This window comes from Choloepus didactylus, chromosome 2 (assembly GCF_015220235.1).
Source record: "Choloepus didactylus isolate mChoDid1 chromosome 2, mChoDid1.pri, whole genome shotgun sequence".
Classification (NCBI taxonomy): domain Eukaryota; kingdom Metazoa; phylum Chordata; class Mammalia; order Pilosa; family Megalonychidae; genus Choloepus; species Choloepus didactylus.
Window position 1 is genome coordinate 80,188,144 of NC_051308.1, and position 20,244 is coordinate 80,208,387.

Genomic DNA, 20,244 nt, shown 5'->3' on the forward strand with positions numbered 1-20,244 from the left:
AAAACACTTCAAAAGGTAGGAATTGAAGGAAACTTCCTCAACATGATAAAGAGCATATATGAAAAACCCACAGCCAGCATAGTACTCAATGGTGAGAGACTGAAAGCCTTCCCTCTAAGATCAGGAACAAGACAAGGATGCCTGCTGTCACCACTGTTATTCAACATTGTGCTGGAAGTGCTAGCCAGGGCAATCTGGCAAGACAAAGAAATAAAAGGCATCCAAATTGGAAAAGAAGAAGTAAAACTGTCATTGTTTGCAGATGACATGATCTTATATCTAGAAAACCCTGAGAAATTGACGATACAGCTACTAGAGCTAATAAACAAATTTAGCAAAGTAGTGGGATACAAGGTTAATGCAAATAAGTCAGTAATGTTTCTATATGCTAGAAATGAACAAACTGAAGAGACACTCAAGAAAAAGATACATTTTCAATAGCAACTAAAAAAATCAAGTACCTAGGAATCAACTTAACCAAAGATGTAAAAGACCTATACAAAGAAAACTACATAACTCTACTAAAAGAAATAGAAGGGGACCTTAAAAGATGGAAAAATACTCCATGTTCATGGATAGGAAGACTAAATGTCATTAAGATGTCAATTCTACCCAAACTCATCTACAGATTCAATGCAATCCCAATCAAAATTCCAACAACCTACTTTGCAGACTTGGAAAAGCTAGTCATCAAATTTATTTGGAAAGGGAAGATGCCTCGAATTGCTAAAGACACTCTAAAAAAGAAAAACGAAGTGGGAGGACTTACACTCCCTGACTTTGAAGCTTATTATAAAGCCACAGTTGCCAAAACAGCATGGTACTGGCACAAAGACAGACATATAGATCAATGGAATCGAATTGAGAATTCGGAGATAGACCCTCAGATCTATGGCTGACTGGTCTTTGATAAGGCCCCCAAAGTCACTGAACTGAGTCATAATGGTCTTTTCAACAAATGGGGCTGGGAGAGTTGGATATCCATATCCAAAAGAATGAAAGAGGACCCCTACCTCACCCCGTACACAAAAAGTATCTCAAAATGGACCAAAGATCTCAATATAAAAGAAAGTACCATAAAACTCCTAGAAGATAATGTAGGAAAACATCTTCAAGACCTTGTATTAGGCGGCCACTTCCTAGACTTTACACCCAAAGCACAAGCAACAAAAGAGAAAATAGATAAATGGGAACTCCTCAAGCTTAGAAGTTTCTGCACCTCAAAGGAATTTCTCAAAAAGGTAAAGAGGCAGCCAACTCAATGGGAAAAAATTTTTGGAAACCATGTATCTGACAAAAGACTGATATCTTGCATATATAAAGAAATCCTACAACTCAATGACAATAGTACAGTCGGCCCAATTATAAAATGGGCAAAAGATATGAAAAGACAGTTCTCTGAAGAGGAAATACAAATGGCCAAGAAACACATGAAAAAATGTTCAGCTTCACTAGCTATTAGAGAGATGCAAATTAAGACCACAATGAGATACCATCTAACACCGGTTAGAATGGCTGCCATTAAACAAACAGGAAACTACAAATGCTGGAGGGGATGTGGAGAAATTGGAACTCTTATTCACTGTTGGTGGGACTGTATAATGGTTCAGCCACTCTGGAAGTCAGTCTGGCAGTTCCTTAGAAAACTAGATATTGAGTTACCATTCGACCCAGCGATTGCACTTCTCGGTATATACCCGGAAGATCGGAAAGCAGTGACACGAACAGATATCTGCACGCCAATGTTCATAGCAGCATTATTCACAATTGCCAAGAGATGGAAACAACCCAAATGTCCTTCAACAGATGAGTGGATAAATAAAATGTGGTATATACACACTATGGAATACTACGCGTCAGTAAGAAGGAACGATCTCGTGAAACATATGACAACATGGATGAACCTTGAAGACATAATGCTAAACGAAATAAGCCAGGCACAAGAAGAGAAATATTATATGCTACCACTAATGTGAACTTTGAAAAATATAAAACAAATGGCTTATAATGTAGAATGTAGGGGAACTAGCAATAGAGAGCAATTAAGGAAGGGGGAACAATAATCCAAGAAGAACAGATAAGCTATTTAACGTTCTGGGGATGCCCAGGAATGACTATGGTCTGTTAATTTCTGATGGATATAGTAGGAGCAAGTTCACAGAAATGTTGCTCTATTAGGTAACTTTCTTGGGGTAAAGTAGGAACATGTTGGAAGTTAAGCAGTTATCTTAGGTTAGTTGTCTTTTTCTTACTCCCTTGTTATGGTCTCTTTGAAATGTTCTTTTATTGTATGTTTGTTTTCTTTTTAACTTTTTTTTCATACAGTTGATTTAAAAAAGAAGGGAAAGTTAAAAAAAAAAAAAAAAAAAAACAAGGAAAAAAAAAAAGATGTAGTGCCCCCTTGAGGAGCCTGTGGAGAATGCAGGGGTATTCGCCTACCCCACCTCCATGGTTGCTAACATGACCACAGACATAGGGGACTGGTGGTTTAATGGGTTGAGCCCTCTACCACAGGTTTTACCCTTGGGAAGACGGTTGCTGCAAAGGAGAGGCTAGGCCTCCCTATGGTTGTACCTAAGAGCCTCCTCCCGAATGCCTCTTTGTTGCTCAGATGTGGCCCTCTCTCTCTAGCTAAGCCAACTTGAAAGGTGAAATCACTGCCCTCCCCCCTACGTGGGATCAGACACCCAGGGGAGTGAATCTCCCTGGCAACGTGGAATATGACTCCCGGGGAGGACTGTAGACCTGGCATCGTGGGACGGAGAACATCTTCTTGACCAAAAGGGGGATGTGAAAGGAAATGAAATAAGCTTCAGTGGCAGAGAGAATCCAAAAGGACCCAAGAGGTCACTCTGGTGGGCACTCTTACGCACACTTTAGACAACCCTTTTTAGGTTCTAAAGAATTGGGGTAGCTGGTGGTGGATACCTGAAACTATCAAACTACAACCCAGAACCCATGAATCTCGAAGACAGTTGTATAAAAATGTAGCTTATGAGGGGTGACAATGGGATTGGGAATGCCATAAGGACCAAACTGCACTTTGTCTAGTTTATGGATGGATGTGTAGAAAAGTAGGGGAAGGAAACAAACAGACAAAGGTACCCAGTGTTCTTTTTTACTTCAATTGCTCTTTTTCACTCTAATTATTATTCTTGTTATTCTTGTGTGTGTGCTAATGAAGGTGTCAGGGATTGATTTGGGTGATGAATGTACAACTATGTAATGGTACTGTGAACAATCGAAAGTATGATTTGTTTTGTATGACTGCGTGGTATATGAATATATTTCAATAAAATGAAGATTTAAAAAAAAAAAAAAAAAAAAGACATAATGCTGAGCAAAATAAGCCAGGCACAAAAAGAGAGATATTGTATGTTACCACTAATGTGAATTCTGTGAAAAATGTACAATGTTTTATACTGTAGAATGTAGGGGACCTAGAGATACCAATTAGTGGAGGGGGAATGATAATCTAGTAAGAACAGATAAACTATGGAGGGTAATCTCAATGTTATGGGAGTGCTCAGGAATGATTATGGTTTGTAAACTTTCTTGGATATAGTAAGATCATGTTGGAAGCAATAGAGTTATTTTAGGTTTTTTTTTTCTCTTATTCCTTTGTTTTCTTAGGGGCTGTTAATTTTCTTGGGGTATGGTAGGAACATGTTGGAAGCAATGTAGTTATTTTAGATTATTTGTTTTTCTTACTCCTCTGTTTGGACATGGTTTATTAATTTTCTTGGGGTATGGTAGGAACATATTGGAAGCAAAGTAGTTATTTTAGGTTATTTGTTTTCCTTAATCCATTGCTTTGTTTGAAATGTTGTGGGGTTTTTTTGGTTGTTGTTTGCCTGTTTGTTTTTAATTTTTTGATAAACAAAGTTAAAAAACTGAAAAAAAATCAGTAGAAAAATGGGAGTAAAAACTAAATGACAAATAGGGTGGGATGGGGGGATGGTTTGGGTATTCTCTTTTCACTTTTATTTTTTATTCTTATTCTGATTCTTTCTGATGTAAGGAAAATGTTCAGAAATAGATTGTGGTGATGAACGGATAACTATATGATCATACTGTGAACAGTTGATTGTATACCATGGATGACTGTATGGTTTGTGAATATATTTCAATAAAACTGAATTAAAAAAAAAAATGGATCAGAAAACCGTCTGTAAAGTTTGAAGGGTTTTCCCTTGATTATGTAATTTATCAACTTCTAAGACTTCATCTGATATGATTTTTCTTTTTTAGTATGTAGATGAAATATTGTGGTATATTTGATGTCATAAATTTGATTCCTTTAAGGACCAATTATGCTTGTATAGAAATTAGACTTTGTAATCACCAACTCTACCCCTGCCCAGGGAGATATCTCAAATCTGTAATTTTTGTCACAAGAAAAACTTGTGTTTGAAACTCATTACATTACAGATTACTTGAAAACAACTGAAAAATACAGGTCAATGGAAAAGTAAGTGTGATGGTCTGAAGCTGTATGTACGCCAGCCAGAAAAGATCATGTTCTTTTAATTTATCCCTGTGGGTATAGATCTATTGTGGGTGGAACCTTTTTATTAAGTTACTTCAGTTGAAGAGTGCTCCTGGGGTGGGTCTTAATTCTCTTACTGGAGTCCTTTATATGAGGAGAAAAGACAGAGAGAAGACACAGAAAAAAGCCTGAGAGAAGCTAAGAGAGACAGAAGCTATGCTCAGAGAGGAAGCTACTGAAGCCAGAATCTAGAAGCAAGGAGACTTGGGAGAGAAGGGAGAGACCAGCAGATGTGGCCAGGTTACCTGGTCATGTGACAGAGGAGTCTCAGATGCCAGCAGCCCTTCTTCAGGGAGAGGGTATCATCCTGTTGATGCCTTAATTTGGACATTTTTCACAGCCTCAGAGCTGTAAACTTGTAAGTTAATAAATCCACATTGTAAAAGTCAACCCATTTCTGGTATATTGCATTTCATCAGCTTTAGCAAACTAAAAGAGTAAATTAGTAAATTAGTGGCATCTTTACAGAGACAAAGGAATATAAAAGAGTCTTGGGATTAATACTTATTTTTAACAATACTCTTATTTTTCAATAATACTCTATTTTTTTTAGTGTTTTCTAGAGGTTTGTTCATCTTCAGATTTTGAGTAGCTTTTGCCTGGAACTTTCATAATGTCTGGATTAATATAAGAGGAGGTGGACTTTGTCAGTGGTTTTAACATTTTCTTTTTAGCAATATTAGTTTGTTTTTTCAATCAGGTTTTATGGAGAAGCCCCACATATACAACACATCAAAGCAGAACATTTCTGATTGAAATGAGGTATGGCATCCTAGCAATTGTTTGGCTTCTCATTCAACACTTCATAGTAGGGCACCCCATTCCCCTCCAAAAAAAGCCCTTCAAGATCTGTAAAGTTCCATGGAAACTCACCAGGTTAGATTATCTGAAAACCCTATCAAGTTCTACAGTTTTGCATGCACTATATTGATTATTTAATTTCTCCTTTATTCCAAAAATAGCAAGGAAGATTACGGATGGTTAGGTTGCTTTATAATTCTCTAGGGGCTGCTAATGTCCTTTATTTTTTTTTTTTTTTTTTTTTTTTTTTTTTTTCATACAAAACAAATTGTACTTTCGATTGTTTACAGTACCATTACATAGTTGTACATTCATCACTTAAATCAATCCCTGACACCTTCATTAGCACACACACAAAAATAACAAGAATAATAATTAGAGTGAAAAAGAGCAATTGAAGTAAAAAAGAACACTGGGTACCTTTGTCTGTCTGTTTCCCTCCCCTACTTTTCTACACATCCATCCATAAACTAGACAAAGTGGTGTTTGGTCCTTATGGCTTTCCCAATCCCATTGTCACCCCTCATAAGCTACATTTTTATACAACTGTCTTCGAGATTCATGGGTTCTGGGTTGTAGTTTGATAGTTTCAGGTATCCACCACCAGCTACCCCAATTCTTTAGAACCTAAAAAGGGTTGTCTAAAGTGTGCATAAGAGTGCCCACCAGAGTGACCTCTCGGCTCCTTTTGGAATCTCTCTGCCACTGAAGCTTATTTCATTTCCTTTCACATCCCCCTTTTGGTCAAGAAGATGTTCTCCGTCCCACGGTGCCAGGTCTACATTCTTCCCTGGGAGTCATATTCCACGTTGCCAGGGAGATTCACTTCCCTGGGTGTCTGATCCCACGTAGGGGGGAGGGCAGTGATTTCACCTTTCAAGTTGGCTTAGCCAGAGAGAGAGGGCCACATCTGAGCAACAAAGAGGCATTCAGGAGGAGACTCTTAGGCACAAATACAGGGAGGCCTAGCCTCTCCTTTGCAGCAACCGTCTTCCCAAGGGTAAAACTTATGGTAGAGGGCTCAACCCATCAAACCACCAGTCCCCTATGTCTGTGGTCATGTTAGCAACCATGGAGGTGGGGTAGGCGAATATCCCTGCATTCTCCACAGGCTCCTCAAGGGGGCACTACATCTTTTTTTTTTTTTTTTTTCCCCTTTTTTTTCTTTTTTTTTTTTTTTTTTTTTTTTTTTTAACTTTCCCTTCTTTTTTCAAATCACCTGTATGAAAAAAAAAGTTAAAAAGAAACAAACATACAATAAAAGAGCATTTCAAAGAGACCATAGCAAGGGAGTAAGAAAAAGACAACTAACCTAAGATAACTGCTTAACTTCCAACATGTTCCTACTTTACCCCAAGAAAGTTACATAATATAGCAACATTTCAGTGAACTTGTTCCTACTACAACCATCAGAAATTAACAGACCATAGTCATTTCTGGGCATCCCCAGAACGTTAAATAGCTTATCTGTTCTTCCTGGATTATTGTTCCCCCTTCCTTAATTGCTCTCTACTGCTAGTTCCCCTACATTCTACATTATAAACCATTTGTTTTACATTTTTCAAAGTTCACATTAGTGGTAGCATATAATATTTCTCTTTTTGTGCCTGGCTTATTTCGCTCAGCATTATGTCTTCAAGGTTCATCCATGTTGTCATATGTTTCACCAGATCGTTCCTTCTTACTGCCGCGTAGTATTCCATCGTGTGTATATACCACATTTTATTTATCCACTCATCTGTTGAAGGACATTTGGGTTGTTTCCATCTCTTGGCAATTGTGAATAATGCTGCTATGAACATTGGCGTGCAGATATCTGTTCGTGTCACTGCTTTCCGATCTTCCGGGTATATACCGAGGAGTGCAATCGCTGGATCGAATGGTAGCTCTATATCTAGTTTTCTAAGGAACTGCCAGACTGACTTCCAGAGTGGCTGAACCATTATACAGTCCCACCAACAATGAATAAGAGTTCCAATTTCTCCACATCCCCTCCAGCATTTGTAGTTTCCTGTTTGTTTAATGGCAGCCATTCTAACCGGTGTTAGATGGTATCTCATTGTGGTCTTAATTTGCATCTCTCTAATAGCTAGTGAAGCTGAACATTTTTTCATGTGTTTCTTGGTCATTTGTATTTCCTCTTCAGAGAACTGTCTTTTCATATCTTTTGCCCATTTTATAATTGGGCTGTCTGTACTATTGTCCTTGAGTTGTAGGATTTCTTTGTATATGCAAGATATCAGTCTTTTGTCAGATACATGGTTTCCAAAAATTTTTTCCCATTGAGTTGGCTGCCTCTTTACCTTTTTGAGAAATTCCTTTGAGGTGCAGAAACTTCTAAGCTTGAGGAGTTCCCATTTATCTATTTTCTCTTTTGTTGCTTGTGCTTTGGGTGTAAAGTCTAGGAAGTGGCCTCCTAATACAAGGTCTTGAAGATGTTTTCCTACATTATCTTCTAGGAGTTTTATGGTACTTTCTTTTATATTGAGATCTTTGGTCCATTTTGAGTTAATTTTTGTGTAGGGGGTGAGGTAGGGGTCCTCTTTCATTCTTTTGGATATGGATATCCAACTCTCCCAGCCCCATTTGTTGAAAAGACCATTATGGCTCAGTTCGGTGACTTTGGGGGCCTTATCAAAGATCAGTCGGCCATAGATCTGAGGGTCTATCTCTGAATTCTCAATTCGATTCCATTGATCTATATGTCTATCTTTGTGCCAGTACCATGCTGTCTTGGCAACTGTGGCTTTATAATAAGCTTCAAAGTCAGGGAGTGTAAGTCCTCCCACTTCGTTTTTCTTTTTTAGAGTGTCTTTAGCAATTCGAGGCATCTTCCCTTTCCAAATAAATTTGATAACTAGCTTTTCCAAGTCTGCAAAGTAGGTTGTTGGAATTTTGATTGGGATTGCATTGAATCTGTAGATGAGTTTGGGTAGAATTGACATCTTAATGACATTTAGCCTTCCTATCCATGAACATGGAATATTTTTCCATCTTTTAAGGTCCCCTTCTATTTCTTTTAGTAGAGTTATGTAGTTTTCTTTGTATAGGTCTTTTACATCTTTGGTTAAGTTGATTCCTAGGTACTTGATTTTTTTAGTTGCTATTGAAAATGGTATCTTTTTCTTGAGTGTCTCTTCAGTTTGTTCATTTCTAGCATTTAGAAACATTACTGACTTATGTGCATTAATCTTGTATCCCGCTACTTTGCTAAATTTGTTTATTAGCTCTAGTAGGTGTATCGTTGATTTCTCAGGGTTTTCTAGATATAAGATCATATCATCTGCAAACAATGACAGTTTTACTTCTTCTTTTCCAATTTGGATGCCTTTTATTTCTTTGTCTTGCCGGATTGCCCTGGCTAGCACTTCCAGCACAATGTTGAATAACAGTGGTGACAGCAGGCATCCTTGTCTTGTTCCTGATCTTAGAGGGAAGGCTTTCAGTCTCTCACCATTGAGTACTATGCTGGCTGTGGGTTTTTCATATATGCTCTTTATCATGTTGAGGAAGTTTCCTTCAATTCCTACCTTTTGAAGTGTTTTTATCAAAAAGGGATGTTGGATTTTGTCAAATGCTTTTTCAGCATCTATTGAGATGATCAATTGATTTTTCCCTTTCGAGTTTTTAATGTGTTGTAATACATTGATTGTTTTTCTGATGTTGAACCATCCTTGCATGCCTGGAATGAACCCCACTTGGTCATGGTGTATGATTTTTTTAATGTGTCTTTGGATTCGATTTGCAAGTATTTTGTTGAGGATTTTTGCATCTATATTCATTAGGGAGATTGGCCGGTAGTTTTCCTTTTTTGTAGCATCTTTGCCTGGTTTTGGTATTAGATTGATGTTAGCTTCATAAAATGAGTTAGGTAGTGTTCCATTTTCTTCAATGTTTTGAAAGAGTTTGAGTAAGATTGGTGTCAGTTCTTTCTGGAAAGTTTGGTAGAATTCCCCTGTGAAGCCATCTGGCCCTGGGCATTTATTTGTGGGAAGATTTTTGATGACTGATTGGATCTCTTTGCTTGTGATGGGTTGGTTGAGGTCTTCTATTTCTTCTCTGGTCAGTCTAGGTTGTTCATATGTTTCCAGGAAATTGTCCATTTCTTCTACATTATCCAGTTTGTTGCCATACAGTTGTTCATAATATCCTCTTATAATTTTTTTAATTTCTTCAGGATCTGCAGTTATGTCACCTTTTTCATTCATTATTTTGTTTATATGGGTCTTCTCTCTTTTTGATTTTGTCAGTCTAGCTAGGGGCTTGTCAATTTTGTTGATCTTCTCAAAGAACCAACTTTTGGTGATATTTATCCTTTCTATTGTTTTTTTGTTCTCTATGTCATTTATTTCTGCTTTAATCCTTGTTATTTCTTTTCTTCTACTTGGTTTAGGATTGGTTTGCTGTTCATTTTCTAGCTTCTTCAGTTGATCCATTAGTTCTTTGATTTTGGCTCTTTCTTCCTTTTTAATATATGCGTTTAGTGCTATAAATTTCCCCCTTAGCACTGCTTTTGCTGCATCCCATAGGTTTTGGTATGTTGTGTTCTCATTTTCATTCGTCTCTATATATTTAGCAATTTCTCTTGCTATTTCTTCTTTAACCCACTGATTGTTTAGGAGTGTGTTGTTTAACCTCCAGGTATTTGTGAATTTTCTAAGTCTCTGATGGTTATTGACTTCTAATTGTATTCCATTGTGGTCAGAGAATGTGCTTTGAATGATTTCAATCTTTTTAAATTTATTGAGGCTTGTTTTATGTCCCAGCATATGATCTATTCTGGAGAAAGTTCCGTGAGCACTAGAAAAGTATGTGTATCCTGGTGATTTGGGATGTAATGTCCTGTAGATGTCTGTTAAATCTAATTCATTTATCAGATTGTTTAGGTTTTCAATTTCCTTATTGGTCTTCTGTCTGGTTGATCTATCTATAGGAGAGAGTGATGTGTTGAAGTCTCCCACAATTATTGTGGAAACATCAATTGCTTCCTTTAGTTTTGCCAATGTTTCTCTCATGTATTTTGTGGCACCTTGATTGGGTGCATAGACATTTACGATTGTTATTTCTTCTTGCTGAATTGCCCCTTTTATTAGTATGTAGTGGCCTTCTTTGTCTCTCAAAACATCCCTGCATTTGAAGTCTATTTTATCTGAGATTAATATTGCTACACCTGCTTTCTTTTGGCTGTAGCTTGCATGAAATATTTTTTTCCATCCTTTCACTTTCAATTTCTTTGTGTCCCTGTGTCTAAGATGAGTCTCTTGTATGCAACATATTGATGGTTCATTTTTTTTGATCCATTCTGCGAATCTATATCTTTTAATTGGGGAGTTTAATCCATTTACATTCAACGTTAAAACCGTGAAGGCATTTCTTGAATCGGCCATCTTATCCTTTGGATTATGTTTGCCATATTTTTCCCTCTCTCTATTAATATCCTTTATTGTACCCATACCGAATCTCTTTAGTACTGAACCTTTCTCCAAGTCTCTCTGTCCTGTCTTTGTTTCTCTGTCTGTAGGGCTCCCTTTAGTATCTCCAGTAGGGCAGGTCTCTTGTTAGCAAATTCTCTCAGCATTTCTTTGTCTGTGAAAAATTTAAGCTCTCCCTCAAATTTGAAGGAGAGCTTTGCTGGATAAAGTATTCTTGGCTGGAAATTCCTCTCTCTCAGAATTTTAAATATATCGTGCCATTGCCTTCTCGCCTCCATGGTGGCTGCTGAGTAGTCACTACTTAGTCTTATGCTGTTTCCTTTATATGTGGTGAATTGCTTTTCTCTTGCTGCTTTCAGAACTTGCTCCTTCTCTTCTATGTTTGACAGTGTGATCAGTATATGTCTCGGAGTGGGTTTTTTTTGGATTTATTCTATTTGGAGTTCGCTGAGCATTTATGATTTGTGTATTTATGTTGTTTAGAAGATTTGGGAAGTTTTCCCCAACAATTTCTTTGAATACTCTTCCTAGACCTTTACCCTTTTCTTCCCCTTCTGGGACACCAATGAGTCTTATATTCGGACGCTTCATATTATCTATCATATCCCTGAGGTCCATTTCGAGTTTTTCAATTTTTTTCCCCATTCTTTCTTTTATGCTTTCATTTTCCATTCTGTCATCTTCCAGGTCACTGATTCGTTGTTCAACTTCCTCTAGTCTTGTACTATGAGTGTCCAGAATCTTTTTAATTTGGTCAACAGTTTCTTTAATTTCCATAAGATCATCCATTTTTTTATTTAGTCTTGCAATGTCTTCTTTATGCTCTTCTAGGGTCTTCTTGATTTCCTTCATATCCCGTACTAGGGTCTCATTGTTCATCTTTAGTTCTTTGAGTAGCTGCTCTAGGTGTGTCTCTTCTGGTCTTTTGATTTGGGTGCTTGGGCTTGGGTTATCCATATCGTCTGGTTTTTTCATATGCTTTATAATTTTCTGTTGTTTTTGGCCTCGTGGCATTTGCTGTCCTTGATAGGGTTCTTTTAGGGTTTGTAGACCAGTTGAAGTCCTTATCTCTAATTTATCAGATCTACAGCTTCGTGGAGTACACTTTCTCTAACTAACCAGCAGGTGGCGTCCACGAGCCACCTGTTCTCCACAAGCCAGATCTCCCCTGCTTAGCCTTTTTGGTGAGTGGGGGAGTGAGTCTTGTGGGGCCCATTTGGTGTCCCAAGCTTGCGTGTGTAGTTGGTGTTGCCTGCCCTGTATGTGGGGCGTGTTTCTGGGCAGTCGGGGAGGGGGGGTGGCCCTAACAATCAAATCTCCCTGATGATCCTAGAGTTTTAAAGCTACTGCAATAGTCTAATCCTTCAGTTCAGTCCTGCCACAGTTTGTCTCTGCCACTGACCCACAAGTCTTTGGTATTGGCGTATGGCTCCTGAGACTTGCAAGTGGGCCCCTCTTCCAGGCTGTGCACCCCGGGTCCTCTGTTGAGGGATGACTGTGCTATGTCACAGGTGAGTGCCGTCCCCCCAGGGCAGTTCTGGGCTGCTGGGCTGTGTTGGGAGGCTCCCAGTCTGCTCAAATGATGGCTGAATGGGGCTCTGTTAATTCACACTGCTCCCCCTTCCCAGCTCTGGGACATTCAGCTGAGGTTGCAGGGAAGGCTAATGTCCACGCCCAGTTTTGTGGTGTGTGCCTGTTATTTGAAGCACTTCCGTCACACTGGGTTGTCTGGGGCAGCTCTGGGCTATGGGGCTGGCGATGGGCAGGAGTGTTTCCTGTCCACCAGGATGGTGGCTGTGAGCGGACACCCCCCTTTTCTTGGGAAGTTGTGTTGTTTAGTGAATTTTCTCAGCCACTGGATTATTGCCTTTTGTCTCAGAGCTCTCTTATTTCTGCTCTTGACTTGACGTGCCCAAATTTCAATTCTTTGAAGCTTTCTGTATTGAGCTTCTTAGAGTAATTGTTTTAGAAAAAGCAAAAAGGATTTAAAAAAAAAAAAAAAAAAAAAAAACGGCCCTCCTCGGAGATCTAATGGGTTATTGAAATGCTAATAGACAAAGCAACCAGGGCCATTAAGGAAAGGTGCCCTGGGCGGAGAGATCAGCCTTGCTTCGGGATTTGCATATGCGCCTCAAGGCCTGATCTCCGCCCTTCCCCTTTCTGTGTTCACCAGAACTCCAAAAATCCTCTGCTTTTACTTTGGAGCTTCTCGTGTTGTTTTCCTTCTATGCCCGTCTCCTCTCTGCTGGGCTGGCTGCTCTCAGAGTCTCTGGTGTCTGGCCTCAGTCTATCTATGGTTGGAGTTTGAATCAGTAGAATGAGTTTCCGATGAGAGCAGGCACTGCAATTCTCCCTTCTCCTTCCTGGAGCTGACAGCCCCTCCTCCCCCGGGACTGAGCCTGGCAGGGAGGGGCGCGGGTCCCCTGGCCGCAAAAACTTACAGATTTCGGTGATCTCAGCAGTTCCACGTTTTCATGGGTGTTGTATGAAGTATGCCCAAAGACAGATTGCTCTGTGGTGTCCAGTCCACGCAGTTCCTGGCTTTTTACCTACTTTCCTGGAGGAGTAACTAAAACATACAGCTCACCAGTCTGCCATCTTGCCCCGCCTCCTCTGCTAATGTCCTTTAACATTAGAAAGAAGAAAAGGAGGACACAGGAAAAAACAAAATATTAGCTGGTAGATTCTGATGCTTTTAATTATGTGTCAGCTCTTATGATTTCTTAAAATAGTGCTGCCACAATTCAGACTTTTTTGTTTCATCTGTCTCTGCTTCTTTAGTGTCACCTGAATTCAAAGTAACAACAGTGCTATATAATGCTCTTTGTTGTAAAGTTACAATAACTTATTCCTACTGCCCTCCTCCATCTTTGTCTTTTTCTTTAGATGCTGTATTAGGTTTTCTGTTACTGCCACAAGAGACTACCACAAAGTTGGTGGCTTAAACAATACAAATTCATTACTTACAGTTCTATAGGTCAGAAGTCTGACGGGTCTATCTGGGCTAAAATCAAGCTGTATGCAGGGCTGCATTTCTTCCTAGAGGCTACAAGGGAGAATTTGTTTCCTTGCCTTTTCCATCCTCTAGTGGCTGTCCACATTCCTGGGCTCATAGGCCCCTTCCTCCATCTTCAAAGTCAGCATCAGTGGGTTGAGTTCTCATGCTGCCATCCTTCTGGTTCTCTGCAGGCAGGAAATGCACTCCCCCTATAAAGGTCTCATATGATTAGATTAGGACCAATTGGGTAATCCAGGATAACCTCCCAATCTCAAGGTCCTTTTGCCATGTAAGATAACATATCCACAGTTTCCAAGGATTAGGGAGTGAACAACCTGGTGGCCATTATTCTGCCTACCATAAATTCATACAACAAACAAACAAAAACTTGGAAATATTATACTTAAGTGGAAGAAAATTTAGCATATCCTTACAGAACATATTAAGAACTTTAAAATAGTTCACTTTATTTCTAGGAGTTTATTCTATGGAAATCAGAAATGCATAAAAAGACTTATTAAGGTGATCACAGTGATATTTATAAAATTTTTAAACAGGGAATGCCATCAAAGTTTAATAATAGGATGCTGGTCAAATAAATGGTGGTATATCCACAATATAGACTATCACATAGTCATAGAACTTACATTAACAAAAAGACTTTTAATGACTTAGAAAAGTATTTACTGTGTAATGTAAAATGAAATAAAAGACACAAAACTAGATATACAGTGTGATCCAACCGTGTAATACAATACAAATAACTCCTGGAAAACAAAATTTTGTGCATGAAAGGAAAATTAATCACCTTATACTACATGGCTTTAATTTTATCTGGAAACATATTAAGGTAAATGCTGAATACTAAAATATAACCATATTGGAGAATGGCGGTACAGGGATGAGTGGGTTTATGCAGTAGGGATGAGAATAAATGAAAGAGATAATTAAATTCTCATCTTTCAGAATGAAAAGTCAGTATAATGCCAAAAACTGAAGAAAAGCAAAACAAAACCTACAAGTAGCAATACAAGCGTATTTAAAGATACAGAGGTGTATGTCCAAATAATCAGCTAAAAGAAAAATTATTGCCACTCAGGAACAGGAGATAGAGGGTGATGGGAGAATGTCAAGGAGTTCTATTTTCATAACCTAGTATACCTATTTGATTCTAAACTATGTACATGTTTAATACTGATAAAAATCAAACATAAATTTTAAAAAAATAAGGCTCAATATAAAAAATTTTATCTACTTTTTGTAAATATATTTTTGTTCTGTCACAAATATCGATTGCAGATCGCTTATTTATCTTCAAACACCTAGTTTTCAATTGCTATTCTATTCTGCTGATTTTTTCCTGTCATAGCTGCTTTGAAAATCAGAATTTATATTAAACTCATAAAATTTGTATATCAAAATTTAGCTGGTGTTTGAAGATATATCCTATATTTTAAATGATTAACGTCATATATATTGACGATGTAACACACTGATATTTAAAAATGTATGTTTCTTTATCTAAATATATCTAAAACTAATTTCAAAATTGTTTATTGGAAGATATAATTTTGAGTTAATATTTAGTATAATTTATTAATTTTTAGAACACTGAATACTGTAGACTCTCCTTCTCAAACACTAATCTTCAGAGAAGTTCTGGAGGTTATCACTATTCTGCAGTGAAATGTGATGAATAAACACAAGGTAGTGTTGACTGTTAGAGAAATCATAAAACATTTAAAAGAAGAAACTTAATTAATTAGCTCATATATGAGAATAAAGTAGTGGTTTATTTTCATTTGTAATTACATATCTTAAAATATTTATCTCAGGTAACTTGTAAACCACGCCAAAGCCCATCATCTTGTTTCAAAGTCACTGTTTCTGTTGCTGAGCCCTTTTCTTCTAACATTGCAAATATCCCAAGGGCTTTGGTTGATGAGATTTTGGAAGAACTGGAGCACAGCGTACCTCTCTTGGAAGTTTATCCTGTTGAAGGACAAGATGCTGATATACATGATATTGCTCTGGCCTTAGAAGTTGTAAGGTATTAGGGATTTTTACTTCTGAAAGTTAAAATTATCATATTCAAAAAGTTAATTTAATACATAAAATTGATTCATGCCAGTAGTTTATAATATTTATTAATTTAATTTTTTATTCACTGCTGGATTCAATTTGTCCATTTTTAATTATATTTGTAACTCTTTTACTGTAATGTTTTCTTACAGTAGTGTTAGATATAAGCAGTGAGAAGTTTAACATTGTTTGATCTTGTATTTTATAAAAATCAAACTAAAAAGTTCTAGAGGTTAATAGCATTGAATTCTGTCCATATGTGAGCGCCTTAATATATTAGATTTCATTTTTCATATTTAAGTGCATTAGAAATACTAGATGTCAGCATCCGCATTATGATTGCTTCTTACAAGTTGACATAATTTGAGAGAAGCTATCTATAAATAAAATACAGATTTTTGGGGGCATGTTTTGGTTTTCCTAATTTTTTGTCCTCCCAAATTTTATCATATCTTAAGTGTTAACTCTTTGGGGATCAAAATCATATGCAAAACTTCTGAAATTTGGCACCTGAATTTCAGCCCCACTTCAAAAAAGTTAACCTGTAGTAACAACCTAAGAAGGAATCCAGATCATCTAATTTTGAGTCTTAGCTTTTATTGTTATTTCAGATAGATCATTTAAAAATATTTTTCTTAAAAATTAATGTTCATGTAAAGAGTTCTGGTGTCAGAATTTCTTTTTAATTCTAAACACAGAGTAGTGGCTGTTTTTATCATTATCTTAATTTGGTTTATCTTAGGTTTTTTTATGACTTTCTTTGGAGAGACTGGGATGATGAAGAAAGTTGTGAGAATTATACTGCTTTGATTGAAGAAAGAATTAATTTGTAAGTATAGTTTAGAAAATTATTTAGTACATTATAGAAGATAAACAACATAATACATTGATACTTTTCAGGTGGTGTGACATTCAGGATGGAACAATACCTGGTCCGATTGCACAACGTTTTAAAAAAACTTTGGAGAAATATAAAAACAAGCGTGTCGAGCTCATTGAGTATCAGAGCAATATTAAAGAAGACCCATCTGCAGCAGAGGCTGTTGAATGCTGGAAAAAATACTATGAGATAGTAATGCTTTGCGGATTATTGAAAATGTGGGAAGATTTACGCCTCCGGTAATAATTAGCTCTATTTTAAAAGGAAACAAACGATTACACAATCATTCTTTATCATATTACTTAATTGCTATATATATATATATTTCTCTGATTAAGATAGACTATAAAATTAAATGTTTAATTTATAAGGTAAGCACAAGGCAACTATCAATCTTGGAAAATTATTTTTATATTGGCTGAATTCACTGAAATCATTGTATTTTTTTTTGAGAAAAAAAATCTCAAAAATCTAGTCCTTATCTTTTATCTTTACCTTTTTGGTCTTGGCCAAAGTATAAGAAAGGAAGAGAGAGACACAGGTCTCCACTGATATTATACAGAGTAAATAGAGAGTTGACTGACATTGCTGAATCGTGATTTCAGCTTCTCAAAAAAATATATATTGAAAAGTTATTTTACATTATAAATAAAGCAATGAGATTTAACCAGCATCATTCTCCAGAATACTTCAAAATGTATTAAAATATTTTTACCTCACTCTGCATTGAAAAGAAATATACATTTTCTGTTTTATATATGGAGAAACAGGAATTCTTGCTTATGGTTCCAAACTTCACAGATAACCCTGAATGAGGGCAAAAGATTTCTCACTCTTTCTTATTAAATTGTTCAACTCCTTCCCTTATGCTCCACTCTTATTCTTTGCCCTTTGGAATTCTGAGCCCTTTTTTTTTGCTCTTCTAACAATGAACTGTTAGCCAAAATCCTTTCTTTTTGTATTTTTCTCCAAATTTGACCTATTTTTTAATCACTAAGAATCCCATTTCAATGTCTATTTTTGATGTTTTGTTGATATTGTAATTACTGTGTAATAATGCCCTGAGATTACCTCAGAAAATCAGTATAGATAAGAATTTTAAAATCTATTTGTCTAGAAATCCATAAGAATATAGTTGCATGTATTGAATTTGAATGCAAATTACTATCACTTTAATTTGGATTCTAATGACACAGAGCAACACATAGAGTTCTCTCTCTCATCTTAAAACTTAAAGGATCACTGAGAGTCCAGTTCCAGGAATGGTGAAATGAGTTGATTGGGCAAACCCTTCTACAAATACCAGTTATAAAATCTGAACAAAAATATATTTTGAATAGCAAACTATTTGAAGACACTAGAAAGTGACCCAAAGCAGGAAGCAACCAGAAAAGAGTTTATCATTGAAAGATGGCAACTGCCTTTTTGTGTGCAGTGCATCTCCCATTCTTATAGATGTAGCAGCAGAAAAAGTACAGCCTTACTGTTTCAACGTGACAAAAGCAGAGTCCAGGGCTGTCAGAGCAGCTGGAAATTTGGAGGGTGGGGGAGATCCTGAAATCATGAGAGCTGCAACAGGGATGAGATCCAAATTTTGATCTCTGCCCAAGTCTTTGACTGATCACTAAACTATGCTGGCATGGGAGAGAGTCAGGGAACCATGCTAATAAAAGACAACAATGTTGAGAGAACTGAGCAGAGATGTCAGCTGTTGCATACTTTGAGGGAAACAGTTTGCAGTTTGAGACCAGGCAAGTTAACTGCCTGCTAGAAAACAAAATGAATAGTCCTCAAAAGAATATGACAGAATTCAGAGTTGCTAGAATGTATTATCAAAAATATCCAGTTTTTGACCAAAAATTAATAAACATGCAAAGAAACAGGAAAATTAGACCCATACTCATGAAAAAAGACAGTTAATAGTAATTGACTATGAGTGGGTCCAGATGATGGATTTATCAAACAAAGATGAAGAATTCTGTGTTCAAAGAATTAAAGGAAAACATGATTGCAAAATTAAAGGAAAATATGGTCTTAATGAGTACACAGATAAGGAATCTCAAAAGAGAAATGGAAACTATAGAAAGAACTAAAGATTATTGGGTCAGCTCTGACACGTAAAGAGCTTGTAAGTCATCAGTCCCATTCTTTAAAGAAAAAAGCTGAACAAACTAAAAATGGCTTTTCTTGGATCTATCAGAGAACTGAGGTTGCAGACCAAACTGCCACCATGAAATCTGGAAACACAAATGAATAAAAACAGTGAAAAACCAAGATGTGCTAACCACAGCAGAGGCCACTGGAGCCATAAAACTGGTAGGAACACTTAAATGATACTTTTGATAAATTGCTGGAGACTGAATGTGGACTAGCATGAAAGTGAGAAACTCCTGGGGGTCATAATCTTATGGAAGCCCCACACTTTTATGGGTTTTTATCTCTAGGAACCTCATTATGCTCTTAGATGAAGAGCCAAGGAAGATCCCTTTGTGGCTTTGACAAGGGGAAGGCAAAAGTAACCATTGTAAAATATTCCCAGAGCATTCTCATAGCAAATATCTATTCTCCAGGGGAAAAGACTTTACCAGAGCCTAAGAAAGAAGGGCCCTTGACTCCAGCCCCTGTAGCCTTACTGTCTCACCTAAAAGGGAGAAAAAACTCAAAGAAATACTTTTGAAAGTCATATCCCAGGGACACAGGCCTACTAAAAGATTGAGACTTAATCATAAGATTATAGAACACTTCCCCTCCCCACATCTTACCACTACATCAGCAGGGATCCTGTGTAATCAGTGGGTTACAGCTGAAAGAGCTGCAAAACACAGACTCTGTCTAGGGAGGAATTTTAGAGAGGCTAAAGTGAATAGAGGAGGTAAAAACAAACAGAATTTTGAAACCTCTGGCACCTGCAACTAAAGCATACATTAAACACAGCCTAACTCCCGGCAAGATTAGCATAAAACCTCACACTAAAGGCCTTTTTACCTCAGTTCCTATCATCCAATGCATCATGCCTGGCTTTCAACAAAAAATTACAAGACATGATAAAATGTAGGAAAAAACATAAGGTGAAGAGACAAAGCAAACATCAGAACAATGCTCACATATGATTTGGGGATTATCAGACAGGAAATTTCAAATAACTATGATTAGTATGTTAAGAACTCTAATGGAAAATAGAACCTGCAAGAACAGGTAGATGGGCAAGCAGAGTGATGGTAACTAAGAATGAATCAAAAGGAAATACTAGAAATCAAAATCACTGTAACAGAAATGAAGAATGCCTTGGATAGGCTTTTCAGTAGATTGGACACTGCTAAGGGAAGAATCAGTGAGCTTTTGAAGATAGGTGGATAGAAACTTTCCAAACTGAAATGCAAAGGAAAAATAGAATGAAAAATGTCAGAGCAGAGCATCCAAGAAATGTGGGGTAATTTAAAAAGGTGTTGCTTATGCATAGTTGGAATACCAGAGGGAAGGAAAAGAAAGAGTAAATGGAGCA

General features: G+C 37.1%; 1 protein-coding gene across 1 annotated transcript in view; it reads left to right on the plus strand.

Annotated features, from left to right (window-relative positions):
• The window catches only part of SHCBP1L (SHC binding and spindle associated 1 like), a 67,139-nt gene that overhangs the window by 7,688 nt on the left and 39,207 nt on the right, over positions 1–20,244 (plus strand). Inside the window, exons 3-5 of the mRNA XM_037825203.1 lie at positions 15,616–15,830; positions 16,605–16,691; positions 16,763–16,981. Of these exons, the coding sequence (XP_037681131.1) occupies positions 15,616–15,830; positions 16,605–16,691; positions 16,763–16,981 (521 nt within the window). The remainder of the gene's footprint in view (positions 1–15,615; positions 15,831–16,604; positions 16,692–16,762; positions 16,982–20,244) is intronic.